Source organism: Colletotrichum godetiae (assembly GCF_030913485.1).
Source record: "Colletotrichum godetiae strain CBS 193.32 chromosome Unknown BDP55scaffold_11, whole genome shotgun sequence".
Taxonomy (NCBI): Eukaryota; Fungi; Ascomycota; class Sordariomycetes; order Glomerellales; family Glomerellaceae; genus Colletotrichum; species Colletotrichum godetiae.
Window position 1 is genome coordinate 665,379 of NW_026851259.1, and position 25,016 is coordinate 690,394.

A 25,016-nucleotide genomic window follows, 5' to 3' on the forward strand; every position below is an offset into this window, starting at 1 on the left:
TGCCGGTATGGCGGAAATGACGACTTATCAGGTCCCGCGCTAGATCCCCCCAATGGGCTGCGTGTCTTTCCACCTCGAGCTCAATAAAGTTGGCATCAGAAGCACTACGGCGAGGGATTCCTGCAGAAAGGAGGGCTGCGGAGTATCCGGGCTCTTAAGGATTAAATACTAGTGCATCAATGATGAGGAGCACGCGGGCATATTTGGTTTAACAGCGTTCGGGTAGTGGCATCTGTTAAGCTTTCGACTACAAGTTTAAGATCTTCCACTGCTGTACTCTGCTATTCGTAGGCTCAAGTCTCGCGAGAATAAGGACTTCAACAAGCACGATGACACCTAGGCCGAATGTATCGTATCAGGGCGAAGACACTCACTCAATATGGATCAAACTGGCACCTCACGATGTGAGGATTGCGAGAGGACTCAAAGGTGCGGTCACTTCGCCGGCGGCCCTCCTAGACATCGCTGAAGACATCTCACAGCCTTTGACAACAATACGGTCCTTCTCACAGACAGCCACTTTCTGATATCTGATTGCGGAAGCTAGGCATCCTAGGCAGCTAACTAGCATATGCAAGATAGCTTCTAGGCGGCAAGACAGCTCTAAACGTTGTCTTCTAACGTCATATACGCAAGCGAGAAGGGAAGCGTGTACAACATACCGATTTCAGGAATACCCTCGACAGCATCTCACTTCACTCCATGCCAAAGTCATCCGAGACACAAACATACACACAGAATATCGATTATCACGCCATGGTTTATCTTGTACAACAACGCTTCTTCTACCTTCGGGTCGACTGGTATCATGACCAGTACCAAATAAAAACGGAAGAGCACCGATCCAAATGCAGCACACGAATCAAACCATGCAAACGCAAACAACCACAGCTTACAAAGAGAAGTGGGCACTCGCGAGTACTCCGTCAGTCAACGCTTTTTTCTTACTTTACTTCACTCCACCAACCCTTAGATGAGCTCCTGTCGGATAGGCTCGCCAGTGGCATTACCAATGTTGAGCACCTCCTTGGCTGCCTCCATCCTCTCAAGAGCGCCGCGGAACTATCATCTCAGGTTAGTTATTTGGACTCCCACCCTTTCAGGGATCTCAGCGAAAGGTAGAACTTACGGCAAGCACAAAGTTGATCACCAGCGCAGCCATCAACGCGATGCTGATAATCAACGGCCCGACAAGGTTGTCGAAGTCCTTGCCGCTGCGGCCGATAATCATTTTCCTCCGCAGCCTCATCATACCGTAGCCCCAGACACCCGCGAACACGGCAATGCAGATATACACGACACCCATGACCTCGGCCAGGAAGTTCTCTCCGGCGGCCGTGTACAGCGACACCGCGAGCGCGCCGAGCAAGATGCAGATGTGCTGCCACTTGAGGAACGTGCGCTCGTTGGCCAGCCACACCTTGGGCTCAATCTTGAGCTCGCCGGAGTTCTTGATCCACTCTGTCGGCTCAACGACGCCCTCAGGCAGCTGTTGCTGGTTCTTCTGTGCTCTCCGCGCCTGCGAGTACTTGGACAGAGAGAAGCCGGGGAGCACGGACGACAGCGTTCCGTAACTCCTCTGGCCGTTGGAGCTCTCGCCGTTCTGGCGGCTTGACGACTGCTGGGACTCGTCGTTGACGGGTCTCGGCTGGGAACGCGAGCTCTCGGCGGCCATCCTGTTGGCGAGGTACGACTGGCCGGCCGGCGAGCTCTTGGATATCTTATAAGAGCTCACCTTATTGCCCAAAAAGCTGCCGACGGCCTGTTCGTCCTCGGCTCTCTGTGCCTTGCGCTGCTCCTCGGCCTCAAAAGCCACCTGCGGGTCCTTGCGGATGTCTGCCTCCAGGTCGCTCAACCAGAAGGGCAGGTTGTTGACAAAGTCCTCGAACAAGGAGGCGATGCCGTGGACAAACTTGGAGAAGCGGGGCGTAGGGTGTACCAAGTGAGATGCCATCAGATCCGTGATCCACGCAGGACGCTTGCGGTTGGGGTCCTCTCTCAGCTTAATCTCCAATATGGCGTAGGGGAAACGTGAGACCTCGCTCTGGTTTATATCCTTGAACGGGTATGTCAGGTTCCGGCCGTCAATGTCGAGACGGTGCCATTCTGTCGGGTCGCGGCAGGGTCTGTCTCTATCTAGCGTGTCCTCGCGGATGAAGGCCACCTCTGTGTCGATGGAGATGCGCACGCGGTCGTCCGCGGGCTTCTGGAAAGCTGTACGAACATAGTTTGCGCGCAAGACGGGCTGTAGCTTGTTCTCCTGCATGAAACCCTGGAGGGACTCGACGGTGCTCTTGAAGTTCTCCACCACCTCCGCCTGCTGGCCCTGACGCTCCATCTTCTCCACCGTCTTCTCCATCTTGTAGGTGCCGTCGATGAAGGGCTTGATGTACTTGTCCTTGATGGGAAATTTACGCTCCTCGCTAGATCCTTGCTCTCCGACAATCTTCTGTTCGATGAACAACTCAGGCTTTGCGCTCAACTGACCGTACCAACGCACGCGCAGCGAAGACGCCTCCGCCTTGCGCTCCACCTTCTTCCCGTACAAATCGAACTTTGAGTTATCAAAGTAAAGAGAGGTGATGGTCGGGTCGTTGCTTCCATCCAGCTCCTTGGCTGACTGCTCACTGTAGACAAGGGCCGGCAGACGTCTCATAATATACGTCTTGACCTCCAGCAGGTTATCCGGGTGGACCCAGAACTTGTGGGCAGTGTATCGCTCGCCGTGCCGCGTCTCTCCCTGGCTCTCGAGATCCAGCGGCTGTGCGTCGCCGGCACCATCGTCCAACTGCTGCCGAATGGCATAGTACATGATGGACAGCTTATTGAGCAAGGGAGAGTACCCCTGCTCCGAGTTGAAGGGTCGTTTCGCAAGGCTCAGCTGCATCATCGGTCGCACCTTGTACCTATCGCCCCTCTTGCGGTCATGCTTCTTGACAATCTTGAGGAAGCCAGTATAGTTGATGTTGCTGTACTTCTTCAGCTCCGAGATTTCGGTCGTGATCTTATCGAGCTCCGTCTCAATATCCTTCAGCTTCTGCGCCGTCGCGGCGTCGGGCTTCTTGATTTGGTCGTTGTCCGCCCCCTCATCCTCCTCACTGATCGGCGGGGCCAATTCCTTGAGCTTCTCGAACGCGGCTTCGATGCGGTCTTTCAGGGCTTTGAAGGTCTTCTCCTGAAACGCGGCGACCTTCTCGAGTTGGCCGTTGAAGATCTCGTCGCAGAAACGACTCTCGTCCTCCTCGGTCCACGCAACATCTTCGTCGTCGTACTTATCTTCTCGCAGCAGCGACTTGAGTTTCGCGTAATCGATGTACTTGTCCTTCCACGGCGCGTACACGGCCAGCCGAAGCGTCTTTCCGAAGCGCATTGTGACGGTCGGTGGTAAATAGGGATCGAGGTGTGTATTTGCGGGAGCGTCGCTCCAGTCGCTTCGATACGGAATGTCGTGAGTTGATAATGACTGGAGTGGCCGAGGATGATAGAGGTATGTTCTGACAAGTCTGGCCGTGGAAAGTCTCGATTGAGTTGGTCGAAGGGGGAGGTCGTGAGTAGAAAAAAACAAGCTTCGGGTTCGGGTGTAACGAGGCAACGCTGGTTGATGTGGCTGGCACGCGACAGGGGATGTCGAACATAAAAGCTCGTCCTTCGCTTCCTTGCCTTAGTCCTAATCCTTCCTACTCTTTCCGTCGAGCGAGTTCCTGTCGTCTAGTTCAAGTACAGAAGTGGAAACAATCACCAGTCTAACCAGAGATAAAGAGGTATGGTCGCGGATGACAGTTGCAGACGATGGGGTTTGGCACCTGCAAGAAGGCGAAGCTTGGTCTGTGTTTCTCGCGCGGCCCCACCACTTTCCCGTCCCAGCACCGCAAAGTTCCACAGTCCCGTTACGTAGCGCGGCAGCCATTGTCCTATCAACAGCTGCACTCAGAGGCACGTGTGTTCGCTACAGATGCAGCTTTGCAGCTACGAAACCCCTCCAGCGGGGCGCCATCGACTGTTGCCGAAGGTATGCGAATTCTTACCTTGCAGATGGCCGCATCGGCAGAATTGCGCCGGTTCAATCGCTACATGAAATGGGTTGATGCAGGATACGAATTCGTCGTATTAACAATGTATTGTTTTTTGTTTCCTCATGAAAGAATGACCATTTTCATTAACCCTTCAACTCCTGATACAGCCCATCCAGTGAAAAACCAAGTCCCGTTACTGTAGACCGTCAATGCCCCTTGGCCTAATTCCCTAGGTCGTCTAATCGTCTCACGCCACAAAGTCCATCCCCGAGATGCTTAGTTGTTGAGCCACTGGTCGACGGCAGCATCAACCTGCTTTCTGTACTCCTGCTGGGTCTTGCACTGCTCCAAGAACACCTTGTACTTGGCATCGAATAAGAACTTCTCGCCCTTAAGGGTACCGGGCTTGACGAGGCGGCCAGGCTTGCTCATGCGATCCATGATGGACCACAGATTCTCCGTTGTGCCATCCTCAGTCGCGGTCGCCGCTTTGGCACCAAGCATGGCGGCACCGTGGACAACGGCCGCGTTGGTGTACTTGGGTACCAACACAGGCATGTCGCAGATGGTGGCCATCAGGTCCATCAGCAGTGGGTTCTGGCACTGACTGCCGGACATAAAGATCGTGTTAAGCTCGTGTCCGGACGTGTTCATCGCCTCAACAATCTGTCGAGTCTGCATGGCGATGAACTCCATCGTGCCGTAGTACCACAAGGCCAGGTTGTCCGTGGTCTTGTCGCTGCTCAAGCCAACCACGGCACCCTTCATGTTTGGGTCTGCGACGGGTGATCTGTTACCCCACAAGTCACCGTACAGGAAGAAGTGGCGACCCAGATACGAGATTGACGGGGCACCGCTCTTCTCACGCATGTATTCCAAGTGGGAGTTTAGGAACTCATAGATGTTCTTTGACTCGGCTGTGGCAAGGGCGTTCGTCTCGATGAAGGCTGGGTGGATTTCGAGAATGTGTCGAAGGAGCTCGCCGGTGGCAGACTGTCCGCCCTCGGCCATCCAGAACTCAGGGAGCAAGACGTCTCGGTACGGACCCCAAACACCAGGCACGAACACTGCGTCTCGGGACATGGCCAAGTGGCACGTAGATGTACCGGCAACCGCCGCGAGTCTGTGGAAGGCTTGGGAGAGATCGTTCTTAGGTTGGTCCGCCTCGAGATGGCCTGGCGGAAGCTCGACCTTGGCGCCGACAGTACCAATCCAGCCAGCGTAGGCGTCAATAACACCACCGCCAACTGCGATACCCTCGGGAAGGCCGAGTTCTGCCGCGGCCTTCTTGCAGAGACCACCTACGAGCTCGCCGGCGCTCTGGGATTTCCCGTTCTGTGAGAAATCGAGTCAGTCAATTGCACTTCTACCTCGACGCTGAAGCAACAGAGGAGCAGGGATTTAAGGAAAAAAGGCTCACCACCCCGTTGACACCACCCATACGCTTGAAGTCGTCCTGGACAAGGTCCTCAAGCCCAATCGTAGTCAGGAAATCCTCCTGCCAGCCCTTAACGCTGCCATCAACACCGACAGGGACGTAGCCTTGCTTGCAGACGGTGCTGCAGAAGCTCCGCGTCTCGTTGCCAGTGGCCATGTGGGTGAGCGCATCAGCGAGATCGTAGAACTTGCAGCGATCGAAGAGCTCCTTGGGCATGTTGTTCTTGAGCCACAGAACCTTAGGAATTTCCATCTCGATGCTCATGGTGCCGCCAACGTACTTGAGCAGGTTGTGCTTCGTTGCGTTGATCTTCTCTGTCTCCTCGACGGGGCGGTGGTCCAACCAGAGAATGACATTGCGGTCGTTGCCATCGGCATTGTCAAAGTCGGGGCCGGTGACGGCGACGGGCTCGTCCGTATCGTGGCTGAAGACGGCGAGAGAGCAGGTTGCGTCGAATCCAATGCCCTTGATAATATCGGGGTCGACCTTGGACTCGGCGAGAACTTGCTTCACGCAGTGGCATATGCATGCCCAGATATCTGAGGTGGATTGTTCCTTCCAGAATTGTCAGCAGAGCACAACATCTCATGAGGGTCGATTGCTGAAGTAATAGAAGCAGGTGAGCCTCTGAGGTAACTTACGTAGTATCCAGTCTCGGGCTGCCACAGCTTAATGGGCTCGCTGGCAAGGCCTTTGATGTCGCCAGTCTCGTCAATGATGCATGCTCTGGCTGAACCCGTACCCACATCGATGCCGATGTAGTGGTCCTAGTAGAATTCATCGAGTCAATGGTCTGGCTTATGAAAACCAAGAAAACAAGCTCCAAACTGGCCGAACTCACGAGAAGCTGGGGAGGTGCGGTGGATTGGACCCTAAAGATATCTGTTAGGTCTTGTGTACATCGTGAACCTTTGGCCAAGTTCAATTGCTTGGTCGCAGGAAGGAGGGCAACTGGCTGTAACAGTGGCTGAACTTACTCCATTGTGCAAACCGGGAAAGAGTTACTCAAATAGTAAGCTCTTGATCACAAGTTGAAGAGGAACGTATAAATCCTTTGGAAGTCAATAGCGGAAGCAAAGAAGGAAAGCAGAGGTGATGAGGGAGTGAGACGGTGTAGAGCTTCTTGGGCAATAGTGGTATTGTTGATCAACACAAAAAAAAAAGAGGTGACGGGAGCTCTTTCTTAAAAGAGCACCTCAACACGACCAGGAGGGGGGAGGTAAGGTAAGGTTCACTGGAAAGGAAAGGTCCAGACTAGACCTCCATCATCGGCACACACCTTTATTTATTTTTCATCCCTTCCTGTGATGAAAGGGAGGGGACGGGAGCTTGGTTCTTGCCTACTTTGCTTGATGGCGGCCGGGTGCTTCTTCCACCGTAAGGTACGGTAGCTAGTGTTGCGCCTAGGTACGTACCTTAGGACCTGGACCCCTTTTGCCCCTCCAAGTGGGGTAAGGTGTTTAAGGTACGTACAAGAGCTACCCTGTCACTGCCTGCTTACTGCCAGATGGGATGTACATGATGCAAGACAAGGCCAACCAGCCCCTCGGATGGCAAAAAAATGTCACAGCAAAAGGAAAGAAGCCATAAGCATGTCCGGTTGGGATCCGCGTGCCACTGTGGTGTAAGAGCTGCAGTTCCAAGCGCTATGCCCCCCGGGGGGTTCCAAGCTGGGACTACCCTCGGGACGGGGGCAACACCGAGGGCATGGAGGGGTGGAGGGGTGGAGGGGCAAAAATCCATTCTTAACCGACATCCGCACAACCCCCCCCCCAGTGCCCCCGCGCCCCATCAAGAGTTAGAATCTTGGGGTTTCCATGGGGGGAGGGGGGCAAGGGTGACCTTTTGGGATATGGTACACCATCCGTAAGGTAATAACAGTGTGGACTGGTAGAAAAAGATGGCCAAGCCCACCTGACAATCTCATTCCATATTGGGAACCACAAGCAGCAGTCCAGAGCTGGCGGGGGGAAAGCAGTGTGGCAGATTGGCAGCACTCCATGCAACCATGCAGGAAGGTGATGGGATGCTCGGGGAAGCTATTGGAAAGCCGGGGAGGTCCCTGGAAAAAGCCGGCTCAGAGGTTCCAGAAGCCCAACCATTCCCGTCGATTCCAGACTCTCAGAGCCACAGGGCCTGCAAGCCTCGTGCTTTCCAAAGTCTCCGGACCAAATCCTCAACACCAACTTTGTTGATCGTCTACCGTCTAGCTGGCGTCTACCGTTCTGACACTCCTGCCAGTTGATGTGTGACACAAAGATATTAGACATGACTAGCTTGCCTGCAGGACTGACTGAGCAGCCTGCATAAAAGCACCACAAGCCCCCGTCATGAAATGTTCATCAAAAGAGTCCAGGGAAGGAGAAAAGAGATGCCTCGAATATTTTGATTCACTGCATGTGTTTCGAAGACCTAAATAGCAATTTTTATTGAGGCTGCCCTCCAGCTGTATTAATAGTCCCTTGAGATCTGCAACATCTCTTTGTCTCCTGTCAAACGCTACAATGGTTGGGACCACGGAGCTGCGAAACTCTTCTCAGCCTAACGAGTCTATATAAACGGTACGATGGAGTCGTCTTAAAGACGATGACGAACCACGCCAAAAGAGGAGAAACACCCTGTCTCAGCCACCCTCCCCGAACTCCCAAGGAACCAAAAAAGACACGAGGTCCGGCAAGCCCCAAAACGGTGGGCCGGGGGACTCATCCCGCCCCCGGGTACCGGCCACTTCGTCCCCCCCCGCCTCCTTGTGGCAATCAACAGTCCTCCCCCTCCCCCCGGCGTAGACTCGCCTGTCCCCCGGCCGTGCTTCCCAACGCCAGCTCTACCGTAAGGCTACCGTTTCCCGCCCGCGCCCGCTCCATCCTGTTCGGTGCCGAAACCAAAGGAAACCCAACGCCATCACTGATCAAACCACCCTTCGCACCCACACCCTCCCTCTCTCTCTTCTCCATCTTTCCCGCCTTCATGCGACCCAATCAGTGCCCAACTCGCCTCAGAATGTTTGTCCTGTTTTCCTCGCCATGAATTCCTAAACGTACTCTGAATCAGCTTTAGCCCGCCACATTCACCGAACCAAAATGCTCCCAAAACTTGCAGGCAATTGTCAAATCAAACATAAGCTGGACAGGGTTTCGACAGATAGACCTCCTCTAGCGCAGAGTCAAGACTGTGGACTGTGGACTGTGGGGAGTGTGGGAACCAACGCATCTTCTGTTGCCCCCGCGGGACATGGATCACAAGAGCTCCTGTGGAGTAAATCATACACAAGGAAAATCATAAGCGGAACTTCTTTTCCATGCACGCATCTCAAGATTTGTTTAGGGTAACATTCCTCTATTTCGCTTGCTACCTAACCATACCTGTCAGGGCTGCATAATGACCGCCGCCATACTGGGTATTTTGTTTATTAATGAACTCCATAGCTTGGGAGCACGATAACACGAATTTTTTTTCTTCTTTGCGTGCCATATGAACACCCGACCAGGCTGCCCCTGATGCTTCGCTGTCACCTGTACGGTGTTGCGGTGTGCTCGCCTTAGGCCTTGCCTGACTTCCTTCCCCTGTTCTGGGCCGATGACCACGCCGTCTTCGCTGATGCGGCCTATCCTTGCCAAGCAGGTGTATCGACTGCGATATCGAACTTGGTCTGCCGATCCTTTGTCCGGCAACTCCGAACAACGGAGCCTCACGACACTTCATTGGTGTCCGCTTTCCGTTGTTCCGTCTGTGCCGATCCCCCAACGATCGACTCTCTCGCCAGACCGGACCCCATTAAACATTGCTTTTTGCCCCCTTCACGGACGCGTGGGCAGTCCTGTCGCAGACACGAGATTCCGTGTCGCTTCACCGCCATAGAAGAATATGCTCCATGGCAGGCTAATGTGCGTGACTTCGCAATGCGTGATGATTTCGAGTTGGCGTCCTTTGGGTTACGATGCAGCAATTGCTGTCGTAAGCAATTGCAGAGAAATTCGAATGCTACGCATGATGCTGACAGGCGTCTTGAAGAATTTCCGCGCGTTGGTTGTTCAACGCTCAGTAGTCAAGCTCCGCCTTGGGCCATTTGACCGTGTCTTTATCTTTGTCCTTCTTCATCTTCCCGCGAAACGGCTTCTGATCACCCTGGAACCACGGTTAGTCCATGCCGGTATTGTGAAACGAGCTGCGACCCGACTTACCTCTGCTTTGCGCTTCTTGCCGTGCGAGGGCTCAGGCGCTCTCTTCGTGTAGACTGGTGTGCTCCCGCGTGCTTGTGTCGCTTCCGAATGACAGCTATAGTGATATGCTCGATTGCCAACCAGCGTAGTATCTAGCCACACCCATTCTTGAGCAGTTTCGAGCCACTTGTTCTCGAACTTCTCTTGGCAGATGGGGCATTTGCTATTGATCCCGCTGGAAGCATCTGGCACCGGAATGTATCGAGGCTTAGCCTCCTTCTTCCCTCGGCCAGGGCTGGACGCAGAGTTATCCGCAGTCGCAACGTGGTCGACATCAATGGCCTCTCGTGATTTAAGCCAGTCCTGTATGTTGTTAGATCATTCCAAAATTTCCGAGGGCGGCCACGGCAACTTACATTGTTATCGACATACCAACTTCGATGCTGGCCTCGTTTTTCTGCTTCTGCGAGTCGTTGATGTGCCTTAAAGTGCCAATCCATGTGCGCCATCTTCTTCTTCCTACCCTCATCATCCGTCTTGAAACGTCTGCCACATTGAGTACATTGGGGACCCAACTGCTCAAAGAGAGACGGTATCAAATGAGGCTGGAACCTGAAAGGAGTTAGCATTCGTGCTTTTGGCAAGACTTAGAGATAAACTTACTGTTGTTTCAAGGCTGCTGCATCAAGCTGGTTGCCGCTCATGCCCCCAAGCGGAGGGATTGGCGGCAGTTGGCCGGAAGCCAGCAAACTGGCAATATTAGGGGGTAAGAACCCGGGAGGCATCATAGGCATCCCTGGAGGAGGTACTGGAGCCGGCGCTGCTGGCGTCGGCGTTGCGCTCGGGGCTGCTCCGCGAAGGATTCCCGCTTGCCGTAGGCCGGCCAGCAAAGCCATAGGATCTGTTGCCGGCGTCGCACTGGGCTGTCCTTGCGGCTCGGCCCTTTGTTGGGGAGGAGACCGGATTGCCATGCTGGCATGAGGAGGAGGCGGCGGCGTTGAAAGCTGCGGCGTGGCTGACTGTCGTGACAACAGAGCAGCAAGAGCCCCTTGACCCAAGAGGGCATCAAGCGTCACTCCAGCTTGCTGCTGAGGCAGGCCAGATGGTACTACAGGCGCCGCAGGTGGCGGCGGTGGATGATGAGGAACGGTTGTAGCAGTAGGGGTTGAGCTTTGGGCCGAGAATGGCCTCACTTTTACGGCAAGATCGGCTACTTGATTCTTAATAAGGACCAATTGGTCCTGGGGCAAGTCTTGGTGTTGGAGCAAGCTCTGCACATCCAACAACGCCTTCAGTCTTTGTTGAATACTATGGTCATGGGGGTTCTGCGCAAACTCCAACTTCGACGCATCGATCAACTTCTGGATATCTTGACCCAGTGAGTCTTTGTTTATCCCAGCAGCCTGTGGAGGTCCTAAGAGTCCGGCTGCGTATGGCATCTGCGGCGGGGGTTGGTAGGGACCAGGGGCTGCCGAAGGTTGAGCACTGTAGGATGGTGGAGGAGGCTGTAGGGTCTGTCAGTAGGTGATACCAAGTACTAGATAGTGAAAATGAACGTACTGCATAAGGTGCCATCTGCGGGTGATTTGGGAGCGGCGCACTTGGAGGTCGGTTGCCATTCGCTTGCGGCATAGGCGGAGGTTGACCGTATGGCATCGGCTGATTTGACCCAGGTCGCATGCCCGGCGGTGTTGGCGTTTCGCGGTACGGTGCTGCAGCAGCAGCAGGTCGGCCGCGACCTCCTGGCCGTCCTTGCTGAGCCTGAAGCGCGGATGTACGAGCCTTGATGAGGGCACTCTCGATGGGTGCCGTCACTTCTGACGCGAAGACTGGACGCTTGTCCAGAGATCCAGGAACAGGCTCCTTCCAGGTGCGGAGCATTTCGTCCATCTTACGGCGAACCTGGCCATCGACAGCGGCGTATGCTTCCATGAAAGTTTGGTATAGCTTTGCTCCAAAGAACAATGTGTACGGAGTGCCGACATTCTTGACGATCGAATCGAGGACGTAGAGGGCTGGGAGCTTCTTGTGCGCTGGCGCCTGTCAAACATGTCAGCATGAATCAGTCCTTCGGGGGAAGGGAGCTTCGTGACTTCCCAAGCAGCGCTTGAGAAGGACTTGGCAGATAACGCGGGCTGTTACCCGAAAGCTGGAGAGTAGAGCCTACCTTCATGATGTGGTCCTGCAAAACTTCAGAGATGACTTGGGCATGCTCGGTCTGCTCTCTTGCAATCATCGTCAGATTGCTAATTTCGAATCGCACATTGGTAGTCAAGTCCTCGAGAGCTTGACGATAGTCCTCAGCGACCTCAGTGGCGGACGACTCGTACGACATGATTGAAGTTATTCCTGATGGCGATATCCTTGATGATAGATGTTTGTCTGTCAAGAGCACGCGATGGCGAGCGAGATCTGCAGGAAAGCGAGAACGCGACGGCAACGGGGAAGATTCAAATCGACCTCGAAGTCAAGCGCCTTCACCGTATGCAATGGAAAGCACAATGAACCACCCTTATTATGGAAGAGCACCAGTCTGCAGCTTGGAAGGAGAGACGACGCAGGTAACCTAAACTGGAAGAGGCCGATTTGCAGATTCCAATTCTCGCGTCCAGACCCTCTTTCTGCTCAAGTCCTCCGCACCAAAAGCCAACCAAATCCAAGCAGAGAGCAAGGACACCGTCACAACATTATCCAGTGGAGGTCTTTCGCGTCCGCTTCAAGGGTGCGATGGAGCCTTCGCAGATGTTGACGGTCGCCAAACGTACGCAGAACGCCGCGAGAATAGCGTAGACAAAGAGCAAATGGGAGTGGAAGTGGCAGTTGGGTAGTCACAAATTTTGTCGCAGCGAGACGAATCAACGAGACGAAAAGCGTTTGACTGATTTCAGACCAAGTTGAATCAAATCCTCGCCGTGTGTGATGTCGGTCGCAAATTGTCGTTGTGTTTGACGGATGGATGTTCAATCAGCAGCAAGTCTGGCGAAGAGGAATTTGACGTCGGGTCGCGAGGTCAATGGAGGTAGGAAGTGACAGTGAAAGGCAATGACGGACCCACCCAAGCTCACGTGCCTTGGGCAACCTAGGAGCCCGCAAGGTGCGAGTCACCTTTGCTGACCTCATCCTAAATTTTCCTTATCTTATCTCATCTCGGCTCATCCATGGCTGAGGCACCTTTATCCTCAAGGTACCACCTTGACTTCCATGGGAATTGCGTGTTGGGTAATTTGAATTCTTTTGTCGACGTGGAAGACATCTTTAACTTGGAAATAACGGTGTTAGTCATTCATTCATGATGAAGATTTCAATAGGCAGGTAAAAACATATCAAGATGCCTTACATCGATTAGGTCGAGTGCAATTATCTCCTGTGTGAGAGTCCTGGGATCACTGCTCCAGACGCTTTTCACTCAAATACAGTCATGCAATTTAGGGTAGAGCTTGAAGACGGTGCGTCTTGCTGTCACAAAAGTCTACACGACTGCACCCGGAATGACTGATTCCGATAAAGAAAGGTATGATTAGGAAATGAATGGTTGAAGGGTTTTGATGAGACCTCTCTTCATCCATTGAGAACCTTACCCCGAAGTATTCGGTACCCGCTCGAACTTACAGATTTGAAACTTGCCGGTCTGATTTGATGTAGAGAAAAGTTGGTCTTGGGAATCGAGCTGCTCACTAAGATCGGCTGCAAGAAAAGACCTGTGCAGGTCTGTATATTCCTGGAACAAGCCAGACAACAAGGCAAGCTGTGTCCGTCACTGGACTGAACCTCGCCTGAAGGTAGATAAGTGATGCATGAAGACCCAGCTCAAGAGCAATGAAATGAGGCGCGAGAACCATCTGCAAATTTTCTTATTTATCTTCACAAAAGAGATATAAAATAGGGCAGCTAATAATAAAAGGCAACATCCTACTAAAGATGGTGATGTTAAACGCCAGCACTGCCACGGTGGCCTGGCCGGGGCCATATCGTACAAGAATGGCGGCAAGCGGTTTTCCCTAGATTGGACAGATAGACGCTGCGATATGCGGCTCAAATTATCGAAGCCCGTATTTAGATAGGTTTTTATTTAGAATAGCTCTAAAATTTGGCGGCAATATTTTCTTTTTTGGCGCGTGTTCTCGCAAGTATGGATAAGACACTCTCAAATATGGTCTCGAGAGTGGAGACATCGTCTACCTCACTTACAGGCGGCATCACGAAATGAGGTGGTACGCGGACGGGCGCTTAATACTAAGCGACCTTCTTGACGGGCCACAGTCGTCATAAATAACTTGGAAATAAAATGCGGACCCCATCCGATGCACCGGAAGCTGGTCGGAGGCACGGTCGCTCTGCAATCTGTAGATGCACGCCTCTTGCCCAGTCTTTTGGTTTCACGATCAGGTTTCATTCCTTTCTGGCGATGCAGCTTGTAAGTGATCATGGCGGCGTGGGGAGTCTTCAGCCGCCTACCTCAGACGTATGCACGAAGAGCTATGGCCACAGCCAATGGCTGTGTTCGAGGGGGGCCGAGGTCAGCTTTCCCAGACAATGTTGTTCTAAGGATTTGTTATTCAGCTGGTCTGATATATCTACTTGAAAATGAACTTGCATATGCCTCGGGATGTTTTTCGACGGCCGGAGAGACATGACCGAACCACCGAGGCCTGGGCATGTAGCCCCTAGCCCTTTATGAATCCATCACTTGCTTTGGATCAATATTTGAGTTATTTAGGATACGGTAGATTTATCCACTGGCATGATCGGATATTCAGGAGTATAAAAAGACCTATGGTCTTGTCGGTATGACGGTGGGGACTCCGTACCGGAGGTTTGGGGCTCGCCCGTGCTGCGAAATCGCACTCGGAAGAGACAGCTACGGGCTTACGGCCTGCGGTCTTCAAGTCTTCACTGCCGCAGGGCGGGACGCAGGTACCTTGCGTTGCCGCTCACACTGGAATTGGCCCATCAAGCCCAACTCTCTGCAGCGAATCGGTACTTCTGGCGCCTGCAGGGGTCGCCCAGCGGACATGTGGTGCCTGGCATTTCGGCCGGCGGCTGTCTTTGCTAAACTCGCATGAAACAAAGTCTCGTCGCCCGCCATCCAATCAATCCGGCATCGCGCCCGAGAACTGAGAACTTGCCATGTCCCTTCCACTCTCGACTATTCACCTTGTTTGTAACCCTGAGCAAACCTCCCGTCTACCATACCATAGGCATCCCTACCTCGGATCCCGTCTGGACCTCCCAATGCTTGAATAATCGCCTCCTGCTCCGCCAACTCTGTACCTTTGCCGCACTCTCATAGGTTCGTTGCGCCTGCTTTGCTTGCCCTTGAACAAGCTGCAGCAGTCCGACTTTCAGCGCACGATTGGATGAAAGCGGCCCACGGCATGTTCATGCCACCCATGTCTGCCATGGTCTCTGCTCTCTAGACCCTCCGTCGTCTCGTCTTTTGCACTTTGCCGAGCTGGGTGTCATGGGTGTATCTTCTTCGACGAGGTGGAGGACGCCACAGGTTATCAGCAGCTCCACGATGAAGATGGTGTCACTCACATGCAGCGAGGCCACCGCTGCCCGACCTCTATCGTGAAGACGAGAAGTGACTGGCAGATGAAGTTGCTAGCTGCTCTGGGCTGCGCGTGCTCGACCAGGGGTCTCATTGAAACCACGTCTGGTCGCCGCATGGCGTCGTCTGGAACCTCAACCGCAGGAAGCACAGTACCTCGTCCCGCTATCACGTTCTCGAGTTCTCGATATGCGTCTCTCCATGATCCGTCCTCCATCCCGCATATCTTATTACCCACACCCCCATATCCTAGTTCTCATACCGCCCGGGACGTCGAGGGATCGTCCAAGCCGTTCGTGAGAGAACCCATGAACGCTCCATCGCCTCCCCTCCATCCCCCATGTTGCGTCTCCGCCGACGCATCCCGGCCCTGATGGTCCTCTGGCGCTGCCAGAATGATTGGGTGCTGGTTGCGCGAAACTTTTGGCTGCGATTCGAAACGGCGAATGGGGAGGGCCACCGGGCAGGCTCCCTTTGGTCAAACCATACGTGACTTTCACTTTTGCCTTGTCGCTGGGATGACAAAATTCCAGGTGACGTGCAGGAAGAGAAGGAATAAGGGCACTGCTCTGAGCAAGGTACGGAGTACCTACCTATCTTTACCGCAAGTGCTTTGCATTACTTTTTCACCCCATGTTTCTTTAAGCTCAGGTCGTGGGAGAAAATTCCAAGGTCAGTCAGGGTCTTGTCTGTATTAAAGGAGAAGGAGCTCCCGTCCCTCCTTCCTTTGACGTCGAACCTACCCACCGGTCTCTTTTGGCAGGAGCTCCCTTCCCTCTTTCCCCATTGAATAGCTGTGAACAGATTCTGTTCTTGGGCATCTACTAATCCTGTTCGCCTACAATCTTTCCCTCCTCATACCCTCAACTCCTTCTCTCCTTCTTCCTTCGTGAAGGCATCATCACTTTCTCTATATCGCCAACCCTCCTGGACTGGTTTCCGGGAATATTTTCCTACTTGTCTCTAATCATACCCTCGCGCTCGATACACTATCGCCGAATCACTAGTCGCTTGGATTACCTCGTCAGCTTTGGACTGACCGAAACTTTTGCTACGGACCTCATCATCACCGAGCTTACCACCAGCTACTATTCACTCAATACTCTCCTTACTTGTATGATGGCTCGCCCTTCATCGACCTCGGACTTGTCACTAATGCTACCCCAGGATCTCAATACTCTTCACCAGAGCTACCGAGTACCCGAACACATACTACTGCCCCGAAATTCGTAATACACGCGACTGCTGTTCTCGAAGTACAACCGCAGAATGTTCAACCTCTCTGAAAACTCCAGCCTTCGTGGCTCGGGTCACTTGATCCTCAACGTCTTCCGAGCGTTCAACATCATCGGCCTCTTGGCTGTGAGCGCCGCCACCTGGACCATGATCGTCATGTCCATTCTCAAGGGCAATTTTGCCTTCTTCGATTCGGCCTCCCGCTTCTTCACCTTCTGCTTCGCCGTCTTTCTCATTATCTCCGAGCTTAACGTCTTCCGCGCCTACTTTATGCGCAACTGGCCTACCCTCTCGCCCGAGCATGGCCTCAGCTGGCTGGGAATCGCCATGGTCGTCATGGGTTGCCACGTTCTCGCGGGTATCACTGTGCCTGCCTACTCTGTCGAGACCATCGGTCTTCCTCTTTGGCGTCTCATCCTCGCCTCGGGCATTCTGGCCATCACCTTTGGTTTCTTCAACATCGTCTCGTCCATCGTCTTCCGGGATGGCAGCAACGGCATCAACGCCCGCAACATTCGCAGCGACGGTACCCTTGCCTCCGGCAAGAACTCGTACGCAGATGGATACTCTGTCAGAAGCAACTCGATTCGCAACGAGAAGCCGAACAACAAGTTTAAGCGCCTCACGCAAAAGTTCACACCTTGGAGCAAGAGCAACGATGACACCAGCCCTCGCCCCAACATCAGCCACCCTATCACTCACGACGTCGAGCAGGGCCACGAATCAGAGCCAGACTACGACGAATCCCGCCGCAGCCCCATCATGCCCGATATCTCTCGTCCGGCTACTGCTCTGCACCCCGCCATGGCTGGCCACCGCCACACCAAGTACAGCCTGGCCAGCAACGTGAGCCGCTTCTAAGGAGTTGTGATCACTGTTCGCGCGCGAGTTTCTTCTCTGTCTCGAGGAGACGGGCATCGATGGACTTCACAGCAGCCTTGGTATTACAGAATATGCATCCCTCTTAGGCAGGGTGGAACGGCGTTTCACGGATGATTTAGTTTGGCTTTGAAAAAATACCCGGCACGACGGCACGGTGTACGGCGGGGAATATGAGATTTGGGAATCTTTCTTCACTGATCATGACCAGCAATCAGTTACCAGCATTAAACAGAAGTAGATGCACGATTGACGGATCAGTCATAATTATAAAGCTTCAATATAAACTTTGACTTGACTGTTTGCCGAAGTGAGGTTGAGGGCTTTGAAAGAAGAAGGCCCATCACACGATCGTCCCCGCAGATGGACCAGACTGAATTCCTAGTCCCCACACCGTCGAAACCCTGGCAGAAGTTTTCTGATCGGATACGGACACTGCAGGAGCAAGGAGCACCCGCCTGCTATGTGAGTTAGGCATCTAGCATTAGTCGCCTTGGACAAATTTTTGTAGACCAGGGGAATGCCCAACTTGATGGAACAGATCTGTGGTGAGGAACGCAGTTAAGTCACATATTACACGTAGGGGAAGGGGGATAGTAGGGACAGCTAGTTTTTTGGTTCAAGTTTATCACATTGAAATCACATAATTCATCATTTTTACGCCGAGCCCTCCAGTGTGTTTTAAGTTAAGAACCTCGAAAAAGTTGTGTTCCATTTTTCGTATCGATTGAGCCTTTTTGACCTCTGGGACTCAAGCCAGAGGAAGAAGAACACTCCAGCGCATGATATCAAGTGCTTTCCCAAGTCGTGAAAGTAGTGGCCATATCCCGAATACCTTCCATGATGATGATGATCCACCGCCGTCGTCGTGTCCTCCGCGAACACCACACCTGGCAGCCGATGCCGTCCTCGTAGCAAGACAGTAGTAGTACGCGAGCGGCCCGGTAGCCTTTTCAGAATCGTCCAGTGCGAGCAGTGGGCGAAACCGTTTACCGGTAGCGCCACAGGGACAGGGTGTTGTGGCGCTTCCAGGTCTTTCTGCGGCCGGCCTGGGTCTTGTTGTAGCGGTGGCCCTTGTTGAGGCCGCGGGACTTCTTGCCGGTGGCGGTGAGACCGCGAGCCTCGCGGTGCTTGTGGACGGGGGCGACGATCCAGTTGATGCGGGGGTCCTGGCGGATGGCCTTGTGCTGGGGGTCGACGAGGATGACCTCGTAGTACTTGTAGGTGGAGTCCTGGTTAACCCAGTACGAGTTGAGGACGCGCAAGTTGGCGCAGCGGCGGCCGACACGCTCCTCGGCGGTGGAGGCGAGGGAGCGCTGGTACTTGAGCTGGTTGACACCCTGGTTGGTGGGCTTGCCTGTGTGATTTCAATGCCGTTAGTAAAACCGTCCCTCTCTCTACTATCGAACGGGGGAACCATTTCGCTCTTGTCGAAGAGCTGTAGATTGTCCCTATCGTATGGGATTCGCAACGTACCGAAGGTGGCACCCTTGGCGACGGGCTTCTTGCGGCCTCCACGGCGGACGCGGGCACGGTAGATAACGTAGCCCTGCTTGGCCTTGTAACCGAGGCGGCGAGCCTTGTCGGGGCGCGAGGGACGCGAGGCGCGGTGAATGACATTCAGCTGTCGGAGCTATATTGATGCACTCTCAGCAAATGTTCAACGAGTGTATAGCAGGAACGCAAAGTTTTCCCAGTCTCCACTGATCTCTCTTGATCCCCTTGACCGAAGTTTTAAACATCGATACCCCTCAGTAGAAAGGAATCCAGTATCGAAAAATTTGGTATCGGGAGATCGCGAGAGAGAGAGCGGGATCGAGGGAATTGAACTTTGTCGTGCGTCCACATGGTATCGGAATCGGGTGGTTTCAACGTACTTCCCAGCAGCGGACACGCAGAAGGAAGCGCATCACATCGGACTGCTTCTTCTTCTGGAGCTCTTCGACATACTTGAGGGCACCCATTTTGACTGCGGCGACGGCGTCTGGTTAGCCTCTTTTGATTTGACAGGTGTGATAAAATTGGAAAAGAAGAGAGCGACGAAAGGTTGTCGAAAAGAGGGAAGGGGGGAGGGGGACAAACCAGCTGTTCACGTAAAATCCGGCTGCCGAGGTTTTGGTGGTGGTGTTGGTGAATTGGACGACGATTGAAAAATGTTCGAGTGGAAGGGGAAAAATCGAGGAAGGGTAGAGTTTGTGCGGTCGTACTAGTCCTGAAACGGCTAGCGCAACTGGGGCTGGGCTTGCCCCGAACCTAATTATGGGTCTCTCATCTCGGTGTGTGGCATTTTCTCGGTGAGATGTGCTCGGTGTGTTTAGGCGAGGAGGATTTCTTCCAACAGGCACGTTTAGGGGCACTGTGGGACCAGTATGATTCTTCGCAGTAATGAACGGCTTGTTAATTGGACTTTGACTACCTCACGAAGCCGATGTTCAGTTCGATCTCGACTTGCACTCTCGTTACGATTGATGCTAGATTCTAGGTCCAAAGCTCACGTTTCCTACCCATATCACAAAATCTCAGAGGGGTCTAGATGGGAAAAGGCTGATAAGTAACCAACGTCTTAGGCATATTGTATGCTACATCGATCAAACATGACTTGCAGCTATATAACGATGAAAGATGACTGTTCTGTCTTCGTCTATCAATGGTTGCATTCTTTCCTCCGATCGAGCTTACCCACGCGTCCTAATCCGTCATGTTTTCTCTTCTCTACATATACTCTTTCGCCAACATTGTCAGTGTCCTGACGAGTAGACACTTTCAAGTATCCGAGCTTTACGGCTCATCACTATGATACGGTGATGGGCTTTTGTCTTGGGCACAAGTCGCAGGAGGCAGTAAGTCATCGGCAAAATGAGGCGAGGCATCAGCATTAAAGACGTGCATATCACATAGTACACATTAAAGCGGAAAGGCATTGAGTTTCTGATCCTCATGTTCTCAAATCCCTAAAAGTTGACGGAAAAGCAAAATCTTTCGTACAAGAATCCGACATTGGCCCATTACCCAGAAACACAAGTCCCCTTTTTTTTTAATCTCGGGTTACACCATGCTTGTGTGGAAAAAAAAAAAAAAGTAAAAAAGAAGTCTCTCTGTCTATGACGGTAGTGCCCTGAGTAGTAGTGAAAGTCTCTCAATCTCCTCTTGAATCTCTCATTCATCATGAATTTGGGGGGTTGTGCTGGAGGAAAAATAGGCCGTGGTTGCTGGGTCTCGAAACAAGCCTGTAGAGTGAAAGTGAAAATGAAAGTGTGTGGGAATCCAGCATGTCTTCCCATTTTTTCTCCTTTATGTCTTCTTTTCTCTTCCGAAAGAAGCACAAAGGTCCCGCCATTTTTGGGCAATTTAAAAGCAGAAAAGTTGAAGCCGTCCAACTCCGAAAGTGAGTAGAAAAAGAAATGTGGTGCCAGACTCTGCAGCCCAGGCTATGCTTACAATGCCACAACCATGCCAACCGCAGCCATGTACGATGGACCGTTGGGCCGACAGTGCGTTTAAATGCGTCGAACAACGAACAGAAGTGGAATGCTCGTTGAGAAGGTAGACGTTGTGGTAGAAGATGAAAACCAGTGTGTCGTGGTCACTTCCAACATCAAGCGCCTCATCAGCGACTGTTCAAGGAAAGGCCCTGAAATGCGGTAGCCCATTCACTCTGAGTGTTCATCGGGCCCACGCCCGACTCGTGCGGGCCAGGTCCGTCTGTTCCCGGCTGGAAACGAGAACGCATCTGGTAGTCAGCTGCGCCAGGGAAGCTGTAGCTATCGAGCGATGGAAGAACTCCAGGGACGTAGGGCATGTTTCCAGGCCTGGGCGCAGTGCCCATGCCGCCCATGTGCGAATAGGGGTAATTCGGTTGACCGTAGCCACCGGCTGGGCCTCCAGTTCTTTCACCAAACGGCGGGGTGAATGAGTTCTGGAATCCACGGCCAGGTGGGCCTGAGCCACCGAATCCTCCAGAGTGCTGATCCTGGTTCTGCTGCTGTTGCTGCTGCGCGGAGCGTCGCTCGGAATTGTTCGATCCACCACGACCCACGCCAACGGCTCCGGGTCCGACGCCGCTAGGAGCCTGGATACCCAAGGTGGGACTGGCGAAGGATGCCGGGTTGATGGCCGACATCCAGATTCTGGTCTTGTAGATCTTGAACAGATCCGTAACGAGGGAATTGAAGTTGATGTACGAATCAGCGAAGTAGTAGAATGTCAACTTCTTCCAATCCCTGTGCGCGGTTAGTCTCACCTTTCTTCATCCGGCTCGTCTAGAGACTTACATTTGAAACTCAGCGTCAAGAATCTCCATGTTCAGCCCATGCTCCTTGACCTTTTGCATGCAGACTCGCTTGGCCTTGGCCTCGTTGCCCTCCTTGTCCCGCAAGGCGTGGATCTCGTGACTCTGTGCCAAGCGCTTGATGAGCTTAGGCTTAAGCTCGCCAGCGTTGGGCTCCTGCATATGGCCGTGCTGGTTTGGCGGACCCATTCCGCCGACAGCGCTACCCTGAAGACCGTTCGCGGCCGCCATAAGGCCAGCGCCTGTGCCGTCCTGAGCAGCAGCAGCGTTCTGAGAATACATCATCAGCCACTTGTACTGCTCCTCCGCGTAATGCTCCTTGAGCTCCTTGGCGGTCTGCCAGTCAACGTTGTCACGGGCGACGGTGCCCAAGTCAGTTCCTCGATCAGCTTCAACGATGACGAGGTCACCAGGCTTGACAGTCAAGCCGGTACCCTCCTGAATGTAGAAGACATCTGCTCTAGCACACTTGAACAAGACAATGTGGAGCAGCTGATTGTGACGCGGCTGCGACATAGCGTATACATTGCGATGGGGCGAAGGTGCACGATTTCCATAAGGAGGGTGCATCGAATAAGCCGATGGGAAATTGTTGTTGTTGAAGTGCATGCTCTGGGGGGGAGCAGCAAGACCTCCACCAGGAGTAAAGTAAGCAGCTATGTCTATTAGTTAGCTTAATTCATGCGAAAGTAGTAATGCAGCGCACCTGTATTGCCAAGGGGATAGTTCTGGTTTTCCGAGTAGGCCAGGGAATAGTCCTGGGTTTGCGGCTGCTCAGCTACGGGCGTATCGAGCGCGCTGAAGGACTCGTTGATGGAGCTGATGGAACCTTGGCGGGTAGGAATATCCGCAAATGAATGTCTGCGGCTCTGCTGGCCTTCGGGACCGCCAAAACCGAGAGAGCTGTGCCAGAATGCCTTCTTAACGTTCTCCAGCTTTCTGTTCTCGTATGGCGAGCGGAAACCTGACGCCCCGAACTCACTCATTCTACGACCGAGAGCTCTTTTCACCGCGATCTCACTGCCGTCATTGGCCTCATCAAGCTCGTCAATGGCAAAGTCAGATTCCTCGGGCACGGACTCGCGCAAGGTGTAGCCATTACCAAGACCGTAAGCAGCACCGGTAGAGGCTCTGGAACGGAGGCGGTTCTGATACTGCTGCTGCTGCTGTTGTTGCTGTTGCTGTTGCTGTTGCTGTTGCTGCTGCTGTTGCTGTTGTTGATGCTGCTGCTGCGCCTGTTGCTGTTGACGCAACATGGCATTCTCACGGGCAAGCAGCTCGATAGTCTTCGCCTCAGCAGACTGATGCATCGAACTCTGCATGGACTCTGTCGCACTCTCGTCGTCATCGTCATCCACTTCCTTGACCTTTCCGAGCAGGCCTCCCTCATTCGACATCTCACTCAGCATGCTGGGCCGGGAAGGGCGATGCTGCAGTCCAGAATGTCCATGAGCACGTCCGCGACCAAGGATCGTAGAGCTGCTCATAGCGGCCGGAGGCGCGTCGGGTTCCAGTTGGCCAACCGAGTAAGACTGAGAACGGTACGTCTTAGGCGTAGGGTGCAGGGGAATCGCAAAGGGGATTTGAGCGTTGGGACCAGAGTCTCGCGGTGCGGGAGATGTCTGTCCAAAGTTGTCGGGGTTGAAGAATGAACCTCCAGCTGATCCAGGAGGCATCGTCGATGTGGGCGAGGGTAAAACCTCACTCAAACGTGAGGGGGGATCCTTTCTCTCGTTGTTCCAGATACCGGTGCCCCAGGTGAAGGAGGCTCCCGGAACAGGAGCGCGACCCATGACGCCGGATGACTGGGTGTGAGTACCCCAAGGTGCGTTTCCTTCCGCAGAAGGGGTGCTTGGGTGGGAAGCTGTGGGAGACATGGAGCTGCTTGCGAATGAACCCTTTCGAGGTCGAGGTAGCGGCTGGGTAGTGTCGTTAAGCCAGGAAGCTCTTCTGACGGGCTTCTGAAGCTGCGCTTGCTGGGGTGGATCTTGGCGATGAGAATCAGCCTCGTCGTCTGAGCTGGCTAAAGCTTCAGAATCGGGCGTTGATCGACGGTTAAGCTTATCAAGAAGAATGGCGTGGCTGTTCACTGCGGAGAAAGTGCCCTGACCCTGTTTGGATGACGGGCCGGGTTTGGCGTTGCTAGCACTTCCCGTTCCAGAACTCATTGTCCACCTGTTGCCTCCCGATGGAATACCGGAAAATCTGGTCCACTTCTGAGTACTAGGTCAATTTTGAGATTGACAGAGGTGAGCAGCTTGATAGCTGTTGAAGACTTGGTAGAAACGGTTTGTTCAAACGGAGAGAAGTAAGTGATGGGCTGACGAGGTTTGGTCAGGTGGTGTTCTCGAAAGAGGATGAAAGGCGGTAAACTCCGAATGAGACTAGCAGTTGAGTTAGCAGCTAGGTCGTCAAACGTTAAAGGCAAGCGCTGTGAGACAAGATGAAAGGGACGAGTTTCGCCGCAACCAGCTTTGGTGTCACGGCGAGCTGCGGCTCGGGCTGCAGGTCAAAGCTGACAGCCACTGGCGAAGGGCAATTGGAAGGCGCCACGAGGTCCGAGCCACGAGACAGAGACGTTCGAGGCCTGGCGCACGAAAGGGTAAAATGGGCAAATAGTTGATGAGTAGACCAAAAAAAGAGTGAGTACAGGATGTTGTGGCAGACCACGATGTCGAGGTGATCTCGCCAAGGTGCCGAGGGAAGACGGGGATCTGAGCTTGGGCAGCGCTGGGTGACACGCGTGAGGCTGTCGCACTCAGACAGAATCAGACAGCCAGACGAGATGTACCCAAGGAAAGGCAGTGGAGCTTGTCTTCGGAGGATTTCCCGCCAGACAGCAGCAGCCTTGCGACATGGAGTGTGTGATTCGTACAGCAGACGAGTGAAAACAGGTACGTACCGAACTGCGGGAAACCGGGTAGATCTATCGCCAGGGTATCAAATGTTGCAATTTCTAGATGCTGAGGAAACAATCTGATCGGGTGACCGAGGCGAAAGCGATGTGGGAAGGCGCGAGAGAGGCTCGTGGGTGACGACTGATGCGTGGCGCGGCACGGCGAGTCGGGTCGAGGCGGTATGGAGAAATGCTGCCCCTGACAGGAGTCGCGAAGCGCAGTTGCAGGGAAAGAGAGAAGGTATTCCGCACAGTGACCGAGACGAAGGCGTTGGTCAGGGGGTGTGTGTGTGAGAGAGTAAGTGAGAGAGGGAGAGAGAATGGGTGAGTGAGAGTGTCGAGAGAGCGAGAGACGGCGATGAAGAAAGATGATTATGGCGCGCGTAAAACGGGAGCCGAAAAAAGCGCGAAAGTCGTCTAAACCAGTTCGTCTAACCCAGACCCAAAGTTGCCCAAAGGAAAATAATCAACGTGGTGTACGGCGAGGGGTCGCGCAGCAAAGCTGGGGCTGTCGTCGAATGAAGAAGCTATGCGTGTGCTGTGCGCGTGTGTATT

General features: G+C 53.4%; 6 protein-coding genes across 6 annotated transcripts; 1 reads left to right on the plus strand and 5 right to left on the minus strand.

Moving 5' to 3' along the window:
* Positions 1–969: 969 nt before the first annotated feature.
* Positions 970–3,370, minus strand: BDP55DRAFT_726476 (VTC domain-containing protein; the record flags this gene model as incomplete). The annotated part of the gene is made up of 2 exons (XM_060579156.1): positions 970–1,062; positions 1,130–3,370. The coding sequence occupies 2 exons, from the start codon at positions 3,368–3,370 to the stop codon at positions 970–972; spliced, it is 2,334 nt and encodes a 777-aa protein (XP_060432290.1).
* Positions 3,371–4,098: 728 nt separating this feature from the next.
* BDP55DRAFT_656442 (FGGY-family pentulose kinase) lies at positions 4,099–6,749 on the minus strand. Its single transcript, XM_060574374.1, has 5 exons — positions 6,429–6,749; positions 6,293–6,323; positions 6,093–6,218; positions 5,434–6,006; positions 4,099–5,348 (listed from the first exon to the last, which is right to left on the minus strand). Exons 1-5 carry the CDS (start codon positions 6,431–6,433, stop codon positions 4,290–4,292), a joined length of 1,794 nt encoding a protein of 597 aa, XP_060432291.1. The 5' UTR covers positions 6,434–6,749; the 3' UTR covers positions 4,099–4,289.
* A 2,740-nt stretch (positions 6,750–9,489) lies between these two features.
* BDP55DRAFT_547587 (uncharacterized protein) lies at positions 9,490–11,946 on the minus strand (the record flags this gene model as incomplete). The annotated part of the gene is made up of 6 exons (XM_060568754.1): positions 9,490–9,576; positions 9,633–9,974; positions 10,028–10,223; positions 10,275–11,116; positions 11,172–11,651; positions 11,779–11,946. 6 exons carry the CDS (start codon positions 11,944–11,946, stop codon positions 9,490–9,492), a joined length of 2,115 nt encoding a protein of 704 aa, XP_060432292.1.
* Positions 11,947–16,431: 4,485 nt separating this feature from the next.
* BDP55DRAFT_692245 (uncharacterized protein) lies at positions 16,432–17,259 on the plus strand (the record flags this gene model as incomplete). Its single annotated transcript, XM_060577087.1, has 1 exon — positions 16,432–17,259. One exon carries the CDS (start codon positions 16,432–16,434, stop codon positions 17,257–17,259), a length of 828 nt encoding a protein of 275 aa, XP_060432293.1.
* A 604-nt stretch (positions 17,260–17,863) lies between these two features.
* Positions 17,864–19,418, minus strand: BDP55DRAFT_656453 (ribosomal L15). Its single transcript, XM_060574375.1, has 3 exons — positions 19,155–19,418; positions 18,754–18,910; positions 17,864–18,634 (listed from the first exon to the last, which is right to left on the minus strand). The coding sequence occupies exons 1-3, from the start codon at positions 19,239–19,241 to the stop codon at positions 18,267–18,269; spliced, it is 612 nt and encodes a 203-aa protein (XP_060432294.1). The 5' UTR covers positions 19,242–19,418; the 3' UTR covers positions 17,864–18,266.
* A 1,466-nt stretch (positions 19,419–20,884) lies between these two features.
* On the minus strand, positions 20,885–23,733 carry BDP55DRAFT_629697 (uncharacterized protein; the record flags this gene model as incomplete). Its single annotated transcript, XM_060572053.1, has 3 exons — positions 20,885–21,497; positions 21,549–22,221; positions 22,272–23,733. The coding sequence occupies 3 exons, from the start codon at positions 23,731–23,733 to the stop codon at positions 20,885–20,887; spliced, it is 2,748 nt and encodes a 915-aa protein (XP_060432295.1).
* Positions 23,734–25,016: the final 1,283 nt, after the last annotated feature.